This window comes from Colobus angolensis, unplaced genomic scaffold (assembly GCF_000951035.1).
Source record: "Colobus angolensis palliatus isolate OR3802 unplaced genomic scaffold, Cang.pa_1.0 Scaffold25, whole genome shotgun sequence".
In the NCBI taxonomy this organism is placed as follows: domain Eukaryota; kingdom Metazoa; phylum Chordata; class Mammalia; order Primates; family Cercopithecidae; genus Colobus; species Colobus angolensis.
In genome coordinates, this window is record NW_012115710.1 from 3587612 (window position 1) to 3598169 (window position 10558).

A 10558-nucleotide genomic window follows, 5' to 3' on the forward strand; every position below is an offset into this window, starting at 1 on the left:
AATAAGTCACCCAGGACCAATCCTCAAGAAACAGAGATATGTGACCTTTCAGAGACAGAATTTACAATCGCTGTTTTGAGGAAACTCAAAGAAATTCAAGATAACACACAGAAGGAATTCAGATTCTATCAGATAAATTTAACAAAGAGATTGAAATAATTAAGAATCTGCTGGGCGTAGTGACTCACGCCTGTAATCCCAGCACTTTGGGAGGCCAAGGCGGATAGATCACCTGAGGCCGAGAGTTCTAGACCAGCCTGACCAACATGGAGAAACCCTGTCTCTACTCAAAATACAAAATTAGCTGGGCGTGGTGACGCATGTCTGTAATCCCAGCCTGGGCAACAAGAGCGAAACTCAGTCTCAAAAAAAAAACAAAAACAAAAAACCAAAAACAACAACCAAAAAAATACCCAATGATCTGTTGTCTACAAGAAACATACTTCACCTGCAAATAAAAGAGTAAGAGTCTGGGTCCTGAAGTGCAGGCAGTCCCACTTCATACATGAGGGAGGGTGTCTATCTCCCTTCCCCCAGGCCCTTCACAGGTGCCTGCTGGTTTCTCCCACTTGGCCAAGGAAACACTTGTGGTTAATAAGTCTCAGAAAAGTTATATGAAAGTTAAAAGTAAAACTGACAGCAGCTGAAGGATGGGGGGGTGGGAGGTGGTCACGGTGGAGGAGCCCCACCACCACTGCCACTCAAGTAGGCAGTGAGGAGCACGAGGAGCACCGGATGCTACTTCTGCTGACCCTCCAAAAATACTCTGCACAAACCTTCAGGAAACATCCTTGTCCACCGTATCAACTGCTGACAGATTTCACGTCCTGGTCTCCTTCTAAACCTGGAGGTGGGGCATGAACAGGGTGGAGTCACCAGGGAAAGAAAACGAGGCCCCAGGACACCTGGGTTCATACCCAGGTCCCCAGCAATGTCTCCACTACCACTGCTGCTACCCCTGCTGCTGCTGCTGCTGCTGCCTCTGCTGAATATGGAGCCTGCCAGGGCCGCACTGATCCGGTATGGCGACCCCACCTACCACCCCCAAACTTGGGAGGGATTCTCTGCCTCTTGCCCTTTAAGTCTAGGACTCCCAGTTCAGTGACTCCCAAACTTGGCACCCAGGATCCCTAGCACTTCTTTCTTAGCTTCCCAGATCTCTAAACCAGGCTCTCACCCCTAAGGGCTCCACTCTGACATCTCTTAAACCAGATTTTTTTTTTTTTTTTTGAAATGGAGTCTCACTCTGTTGCCCAGGCTGGAGTGCAATGGCATGATCTCAGCTCACTGAAACCTCTGCCTCATGGGTTCAAGCAATTCTCCTGCCTCAACCTCCCAAGTAGCTGGGATTACAGGCTCACGCCACCGTGCCCGGCTAATTTTTGTGTTTTTAGTAGAGACAGGGTTTCACCATGTTGGCCAGGCCCATCTGGAACTCCTGACCTCATGATCCATCCACCTCGGCCTCCTAAAGTGCTGGGATTGCAGGCGTGAGCCACTGCACCTGGCTGACCAGAGCCCTTTTATTATTATTATTATTATTATTATTATATTATTTTTAAGACGGAGCCTCGCTCTGTCACCCAGGCTGGAGTGCAGTGGTGTGATCTTGGCTCACTGCAAGCTCTGCCTCCCAGGTTCACGCCATTCTTCTGCTTCAGCCTCCCGAGTAGGACTACAGGCACCCGCCACCACGCCCGGCTAGTTTTTTGTATTTTTAGTAGAGACGGGGTTTCACCATGTTGGCCAGGCTGGTCTTGAACTCCTGACCTGATGATATGCCTGCCTCAGCCTCCCAAAGTGCTGGGATTACAGGCGTGAGCCACTGCGCCTGGCTAGGACGTGTTTTTGAGCGGTTTCTGCAGGCCCCACTATAAGCTCTGATGATTAGCTATTATGGTTTCCAGACCTGTGACACACTCCTCCCATCTCAGAGCCCCAGATATGTGACATTTAAACTGAGACTCCCCCACATCACACCCATCAAACTGTTTGGCCTGAAGAAGTCATGTTTTTGGCCAGAGACGTGGCTCACACCTGTAACCCAGCACTTTGGAAGGCAAAGGTGGGAAGACCATTTGAGGCCAACAGTTTTGAGAGCAGCCTGGACAGCTTGGCCAGACTCCCAGCTACTCAGGAGGCTGAGGAAGGAGGATTGCTTGAGCCCAGGAGTTTAAGGGGGCAGTGAGCTATGATCTTGCCTGATCCTGCTACTGCACTCCGGGCAGGGCAACAGGGTGACACCTTGTCTCAAAAAAACAAAACAAAAAAAAAGCCAAGTGTGGCATTTGTGCCTATAGTCTCAGCTACTCCAGAGGCTGAGGTGGGAGAATCACTTGAGCCCTGGAAATCAAGGCTGCAGTAAGCCCTGACTGCACTACTGAACTCCAGCCTGGGTGAAAGAGGGAGACCCCGTGTCAAACAAAAAGTTTTAAAAAAGAAAAAGAAATCCAATTTTGAGGACCCCATGCAAGACGTCTTCCCACCACCTTACCTCTGATGCCTCCCCCAGTCTCTCCCTTTTTCTCCGCTCTTCTCCTCATCCCCTGGAACTCCTGGCAGGGGGAGGGGTGTACACTTCCAGGAAGAGTTTTCCCCACTTCACATTCTTGTGCCTCTCAAAGACTGACTCATGCGGGGTGGGGGGGAAAGGTGGGAGTGAGGCGACAAGTGCTTCGAGAAGTGACTAAAAGCAGGAACGAAGATACTACCGCACAGGGTGCTTGTTAACCTGCTTTTTGAACCTGATGTCTCATGGCCATTTCCTTTTTTTTTTTTTTTTTGAGACGGAGTCTCGCTCTGTCTCCCGGGCTGGAGTGCAGTGGCCGGATCTCAGCTCACTGCAAGCTCCGCCTCCCGGGTTTACGCCATTCTCCTGATGTCTCACGGCCATTTTCTAAGTCAATGCAAAGAAAAGTGAGTCTCCAAATGTTGTATCAACAGCATCAAGACCTGGGAACTTGTTAGAAATCCAAATTCTTGGCCCCCATGCTAGACTTACTTAATTAGCAACGAAGATATCTGAATTGTAATTGACCCTCTAAGTCAAGGGTTGCAAACACTCAGCTTCAGGGCCAAATCCTGTTTGCCTCTTGCTTTTGCAAATACAGTTTAAGGGAACCTGGGCAGGGCATAGTGGCTCTCCTCTGTAATCCCAGCACTTTGGGAGGCTGAGGCCAGGAGTTTGAGATCAGCACGGGCAACACAGCAAGACAGTGAAGACTTGACACTTACATTTTTCTCCCCAAGGGTGGGGAAAATAGTACCTAAACTCATGAACTGAAGCATGCAGGGGCCACCACCCAAGGGCTTTTGCAAAGGTTAGGTTTTCTGTTAGGGTCTTGGGAAACCTTTGAGAATGTCAATTCTTTGGGAATGGCTTATGTTAAGGGATTTGAACATGGAAAGGTCTTTGGGAAGGTCTGTTTGGGATGCGTTGCTCTTGTAAAGTATTTGGGGATATCTGTCATCATGGCACCTTTGATAGGTGTTTCTGGAGGTTGTTATTGTAGGGTTTCTGGTACTGACTACTATTGTAGTGCCTAGGAGATGTTGAATTTGTCATCATATCCTATTTGGGTAAGTCTATTTAGAGGATCTCCAAGAAGGGCAGCTTCCTGTCAATATCCTCTTTCCTTACAGCATCCCTCTTCATCGAGTCCAACCTGAACGCAGGACCCTGAACCTACTGAGGGGGCGGAGAGAACCAGCAGAGGTCCCCAAGTTGGGGGCCCCATCCCCTGGGGACAAGCTCACCTTTGTACCTCTCTCGAACTACAGGGATGTGAGTCACTGCCCCACACAGCCCTCACCCCTGCGCCTTTGAGCCAAACTCATTTACTCTCCTCTTTTGCTACCAGGTCCAGTATTTTGGGAAAATTGGGCTGGGAACGCCTCCACAGAACTTCACTGTCGTCTTTGACACTGGCTCCTCCAATCTCTGGGTCCCGTCCAGGAGATGTCACTTCTTCAGTGTGCCCTGCTGTGAGTTTCTATGCGGGAGAACAAGGCTGAATGGGGGTGAAGGGAGAAGGCTGGACCTCAGCTTCTCAGAGGATTTTGAGGAATTGTTCTTTTATGATGCCCTCACAGGTCAGAAAGTCAAGGGGGCAGTAGGCATTGGGGAGATTCCCTCCCCCAGTGACACCTTTCTGACCTCTAACCTAGGGTTACACCACCGATTTGATCCCAAAGCCTCCAGTTCCTTCCAGGCCAATGGCACCAAGTTTGCCATTCAATATGGAACTGGGCGAGTAGATGGAATCCTGAGTGAAGACAAGCTGACTGTGAGTGACCTTTGACTCTCAGAAGTCTTCAGCCTAGGAGAACCCCATGGTCTAAGATCATCTGGCTTAGGGAGGGGCTTGAGGAGGAGGAGCTCCCCAAATCAATGGATGGGGCTTTTCAAGTGGGGTGGAGGGCCTGCCTTTCGGAGTGAAGGGATGGTGCATCACAAGGAAGGGGAGGGGCTTCCTGGGTGAAGAGGTGGGGCTTCTCAAGCAGGGGGAGGAGCTTCCTGGGAAAAGAGGTGGGGCTTCTCAAGCAGGGGGAGGAGCTTCCTGGGTGAAGAGGTGGAGCTTCTCAAGCAGGGGGAGGGGCTTCCTGAGTGAAGAGGTGGGGCTTCTCAAGAGGCAAAGTTTCCTAGGAAGTTGGGGCTTTCATCCAGATGTCCCCAGAACTAGGATTCATGCCTTGGTTTGGGAGCCCTCAGGACATGTGGTTATTGTCATCCAAAAAGTAACTGATCACATCTCAATCTACCCCTAGATTGGTGGAATCAAGGGTGCATCAGTGATTTTCGGAGAGGCTCTCTGGGAGCCCGGCCTGGTCTTCACTTTTGCCCATTTTGATGGGATATTGGGCCTCGGTTTTCCCATTCTGTCTGTGGAAGGAGTTCGGCCCCCGATGGATGTACTGGTAGAGCAGGGGCTACTGGATAAGCCTGTCTTCTCCTTTTATCTCAACAGGTACTGGGAAGGGTGCACCTATCTGTGAGTCCTATCCCCAAGAAGGAAGTGAGTCTTCCTTCAGGAAGTCTCTTACTCCATAAAGAAAGTCCCACCTCCACTCAGGAAGTCACTGATCCAATGCAGGAAGTCTCACTCTCAGAGTCACCGACTTATAATCTCCATTCAGGAAGTCAGCCATCCAATACAGGAAGTTGCATCCTCCATGCAGGAAGTCACCTACCCTATAAAGAAACACCTCAACCCTATTCGAAGTCCCAGAGCTTAAGTGACAACTTAAGACATACTAAGGAAACTCACCATCAGTTCAAAATGCTCCATGTTTCAAAATCAAACAAGGAAATTCCACGCCACACCCAACAAAATACTCAGGAGCTTTCTCTTCCTTACCAAGAAAGCTCAAATCCCATTTGAGAACACTGACCAGAAGTCAGGAATTGCCTGATTTAATCCAGGAAGTCCTACTGACTTGCTAGGAAGTTCAATATTATGCTCAGAAGTCCCACCCAACATCCAAGAAGTTTCCAAGAAGTCTCCACTTTCCCTCCCAGAGGCCCATCACACACAGTCAGAAAATCCTATGCCCACTCAGTTACCCTGACATCCAACCCACTCTAGCAGTTCTACCAACCTCTTAGTAGATCCTGCTCTCCTCTATCTTCCAGGAAGTCTCCATCCCCATTCCCATTGCTCTCAGCCAACTCAGGAAGTCTAAACACCTCTCTAGATATCACAACAGGCAATTCAGAAATTCTCTCCTCCTACCCAGGAAGCCACCCCACCCCTGTACAAGTCACACCTTCAAGAGCCAATTCCAAGACGCCACTGCTCTACTTGGTTACTATGATATTCAGCTCAGGAAATTCCCCCAAAACTCTACCTTCCACAGTCAAATGAAGTCTCCTCTTCACTTCAGGAAGTCCCCAACAGCCTAAAGCGCCATGCTTTTCTTGCCTGGCTTCCAGTCCCAACATCTAGGCCCTTCCTGCGTCCCACTACCCCGTGGGAACCCCAGAAACAACCCATTTGGTGGGAAGTGCCTCCCCTGGCCATACCTAGGGCTGAGGGAAGGCCAGTGACACTGACATCTACACTTTCTATACTCTGCCCCTGCAGGGACCCCGAAGAGCCTGATGGAGGAGAGCTGGTCCTGGGGGGCTCAGACCCAGCACACTACATCCCACCCCTCACCTTCGTGCCAGTCACAGTCCCCGCCTACTGGCAGATCCACATGGAGCGGTGAGGGACTTGGTCTCCTGGCTCTGGAGCTGGAGGCTGGGGGCCTGGACTCCGAGGACCCTGCCTCTGATGACTGCCTATTTCCCCCTCAGTGTGAAGGTGGGCCCAGGGCTGACTCTCTGTGTCCGGGGCTGTGCTGCCATCCTGGATACGGGCACGTCCCTCATCACAGGACCCACTGAGGAGATCCGGGCCCTGCATGCGGCCATTGGGGGATATCCCCTGCTGGCTGGGGAGGTGAGGTCCCAGTCTCTGGCGGGTACGGGCTGAGGAGGCTGACGGCAGTTTGACAGTGAACATCAAAGGGCCTGAGGGTGGGAAGCAAGTATTTAAGGGGCATTCCAGGACAGGAGGCACCGGACTTCATGACAGATAGTCTGGAGGGTGGTGGGAGGAATTGAGGACACTTTCCAAGTGTCTACGCTGTGAGTCTCTGGATGGTGGTGGGGTGGAGGGAGACGATAATGCAGGTTTGCTTGGGACTGCAGAAGTCTAGGCGGCAGGGCCTCTGCACACAGGACGCTGAATACCCAGGTGCTCAATACGGAAATTACCCCATGGCACTGGGGAGCCATGGAAGGGATTGAGCAGAGCAGGAATCTCTCATCTTCACTAGTTCCTCTTCTCCCCCAGTACATCATCCTGTGCTCGGAAATCCCAAAGCTCCCCGCAGTCTCCTTCCTTCTTGGGGGGGTCTGGTTTAACCTCACGGCCCAGGATTACGTCATTCAGGTAGGTGGCCATCACCATGACGCCATAGGGACGTCATACGACAGTTTGAGAGGGTAGAGCTGAGAGACGTCACTAGGAAGGGAAGGGGCCGCAGAAACATTTCTTGTCCCTGTGATGGCAGTTTGTTGGCGAACACTAAAGAGCCCGAGGGTGTGGGGGAGGGGGGAGCACGGGCTCCCAGGGAAATGGCCGTCCCTGTGGCCGCGACACCCAGTTGTCTTCTTGTCGCCTTGCAGACTACTCGAAATGGCGTCCGCCTCTGCTTGTCCGGTTTCCAGGCCTTGGATGTCCCTCCGCCTGCAGGACCCTTCTGGATCCTCGGCGACGTCTTCTTGGGGACGTATGTGGCCGTCTTCGACCGCGGGGACACGAAGAGCGGCGCCCGAGTGGGCCTAGCGCGCGCTCGCACTCGCCTAGCGGCCCTGGGACGGGGTGAGACCGCGCAGGCGCAGTTCCCCGGGTGACGCCCACGTGAAGCGCATGCGCAGTGGGTGGTCGCTGAGGTCCGGCTGCCCAGTAAAAATCCACTATTTCCATTGAGCGATGCTGCCTGGGTGGCTTCTTTTCATAGCGTACTTTTTAAAGAGAAAGCTTTGTGACCGGGCGCGGTGTCTCACGCCGGTAATCCCAGGACTTTGGGAGGCCGAGGCGGGTGGATCACCTGAGGTCAGGAGTTCGAGACCAACCTGGCCAACATGGTGAAATGCCGTCTCTACTAAAAATACAAAAAAATTATCCGGCCATGGTGGCGCATGCCTGTAATCCCAGCTACTCGGGAGGCTGAGGCAGGAGAATGGCTTAAACTTGGGAGGCCAAGGTTGCAGTGAGCCGAGACCGCACCATTGCACTCCAGCCTGGGCAACAACGAAACTCCGTCTCAAAAATAAATAAATAAAGAGAAAACTTTGCGCCTGTACCCACGGAGCTGAGGAAGTGGGAGGCGAAGGGTATCACTCCTTTTCTCCAGGGCGCACCCTGGTGAGCGATTTGGTAATACGAATCCCATGAAGCCCCTCGCCTACGCTGCCTTTCGTCAAAAGCTCCCAGCGCCGTGGAGCATCACGGTCGTTGTAGTCCACGCCGTGGTCACGCCCTGACGGAGGCGGGCGCAGCCACAACATGCGTGGGAGGTGACAGGTCGCGACGGCAGCGACAGGTGGCAGTGGGGGGGGGTGGCTGTAATTGGTAAGAGTTTACCAGTTCCTGTTCAAGGAGGCAAGGATACTATTGCCCCGGATCTCATCTCCTGTTTCCCCTCTCTCCCTCCGGATTCTGAGACCCCGGGGGAGTCTGAGCCTCCGGGTTCGGGGAGCGGTGCTACTCCATCCGCGGAGGTGACGTCACTCCCCCCTCCTCAGCCTCTTGCTACCCAGAGCTAATTGGATACGGGTACATATCCAATTGATTCTAAAAAACGACCAGTCGAAAAATCTGGCAATCCTTTATCTAATCGCATCCTGAGGCTTCTGGAAGAATTGTGTTGAACGATTCTGGGGACCCCGAAAAGAGTCAGGCCTGAGCCCCATCTCGAGAGGGTGCTGCTCTGATAGTGGAGGCCGACCTGATCACAAACTGCTAAGCGACTAGACACGGGGACATTCAGGACCCAGTAAGCTCGGGCAGGAGAGTCAGAGAGGAAGCTTCTGTTCTGCTCCTTTTCCCGTGGGGTGCAGAGAGCGAGCAAGTCGGCATTCCAGGGGGTGGGAAGCGCTGGGGCAGAAGCAGGGAGCTGGAAAGAGCCTGGTGTTCCAGGAGTCCCGCTCTAGAAACAGGTGTGGCGGCTGGGGAATCTTGGCTGGGAAAATTGGCCCACACCTCCACCTTGTGGCCAATTGGGAATTTGCGGGCACGGCCTCTCAGAAACTACTTAAGGGCGCTTTGGGTGAAGTTGGATGGGGTGCTGCAGACGGAAAGCGTGGGGGGCGAGTTGAAGGGGCCCCAGATGGAGTGCTCTGAGAAAACAAAGCGGGGATGGTGGTGGTGGTGGTGAGAGTTATCATAGAGACACTGTCCGCTGTTTCAGAAAAATTCCCCAAAGCAAGGAGTGCACAAAGTGGACCTTTACTATTATTATTATTATTATTATTTTATTGTTATTATCGAGACAAGGACTCACTCTGTCGCTCAAACTGGAGTGCAGTGGCGCGGTGATGGCTCACTGCAGCCTCGAACTCCCTGGCTCAAGTGATCCTCCTGCCTCAGCCTCAGGTGTAGCAGGGACCACAGGCATGGGCCACCACGCTTGACTAATTTTTAAAAGTTTTGTAGAGACTTTTTTTTTCTTTTTTTTTGAGATGGAGTTTTGCTCTTGTTGCCCAGGCTGGAGTGCAGTGGCACCATCTCGGCTCACCACAACCTCCACCTCCTGGGTTCAAGCGATTCTCCTGCCTCAGCCTCCCAAGTAGCTGGGATTACAGGCATGTGCCACCACGCCCGGCTAATTTTTGTATTTTTAGTAGGGACAGGTTTTTTCTATGTTGGTCAGGCGGGTCTCTAACTCCAGACCTCAGGTAATCCTCCTGCCTTGGCCTCCCAAAGTGCTAGGATTACAGGGGTGAGCCACTGCGCCTGGGGTTTTACCATGTTGTCTTGGTCATTATTTATTATTCACTATGTGCCAGGCTCTGTCCTAGGTGCTGGGGCACAGTGGATAATTAAACGGATGAAGATCTTTGCCCTCATAGGGATTACACTCGAATGGGGAAATAGACATTAAGATAGGAAGTAAATTACCAACATTGTGGGCTGAAGAGTGGCCCCCAAAAGATATTCACACCTCAGTCCCTGGGGTTGTGAATACGACCTCATGTGAGGAAAAGGATTTAGCAGATGTAATCAACTGAAGGAGTCTGAGAACAGGGTCATCCAAGAGGACCCTAAATGTCATCACAAGGGTCCTTATAAGAGGGAGGCAGAGGGAGAGGGAGACTGATTCAGAAGTTCACGTGAAAACGGAAGCAAGACGCCAGGATGCTGGCTTTGAAGAAGGAAGACGGGGCTTCTGCAGAGCTCCTCCAGCAGCTGGAGAAGGCAAGGACGTGGATTCTCCTCTAGAGCCTCCAGAGGCTCTGCAAACACGGCTCTGCAAACACGGCACTGCAAACACGGCTCTGCAAACACGGCACTGCAAACATGGCACTGCAAACACGGCAGTTTCAACACTGAAATCATTTCAGACTTCTGGCTTCCATAATTGTAGGACAGTGAATGTGTGATTGATTGATTGATTTTGTTGCCCAGGCTGGAGTGCAGTGGCACAATCGTGGCTCACTACAGCCTCCACCTCCCAGGTTCAAGCGATCCTCCTGCCTCAGCCTCCCAAGTAGCTGGGACCACAGACATGCACCACTACGCCCAGATAATTTAATTTTTTTTTTTCCTAGAGACAGGGTCTCCCTTTGTTGCCCAGGCTGGTCTCCATCCAACTCCTGGGCTCAAGCAGTCCTCCTGCCTCAGCCTCCTGAAATGCTGGGATTACCGGCATGAGGCACCCACCTGGCCTTTTCCTTATGAATTACCCAGCCTCAGGTATTCCTTTATTGCAATGCAAAATGGACTAATACAGATGATATGGAACAGATGCACAGAAAATATCTATAAGGACTGTGATGATTCATACT

At 51.9% G+C, this 10558-nt stretch overlaps 1 protein-coding gene across 1 annotated transcript; it reads left to right on the top strand.

Moving 5' to 3' along the window:
* Positions 1-724: 724 nt before the first annotated feature.
* Positions 725-7482, top strand: NAPSA (napsin A aspartic peptidase). The gene is made up of 9 exons (XM_011946321.1): positions 725-1020; positions 3643-3784; positions 3861-3984; positions 4168-4286; positions 4768-4967; positions 6084-6206; positions 6299-6443; positions 6840-6938; positions 7175-7482. Exons 1-9 carry the CDS (start codon positions 932-934, stop codon positions 7400-7402), a joined length of 1269 nt encoding a protein of 422 aa, XP_011801711.1. The 5' UTR covers positions 725-931; the 3' UTR covers positions 7403-7482.
* Positions 7483-10558: the final 3076 nt, after the last annotated feature.

Coding starts and splice junctions, on each gene's coding strand:
- NAPSA (XM_011946321.1), top strand. CDS start 932: ATGTCTCCACTACCACTGCTGCTACCCCTGCTGCTGCTGCTGCTGCTG. Junction 4,287..4,767: donor TGAGTGAAGACAAGCTGACT/GTGAGTGACCTT, acceptor ATCTACCCCTAG/ATTGGTGGAATCAAGGGTGC. Junction 6,207..6,298: donor TGGCAGATCCACATGGAGCG/GTGAGGGACTTG, acceptor TTTCCCCCTCAG/TGTGAAGGTGGGCCCAGGGC.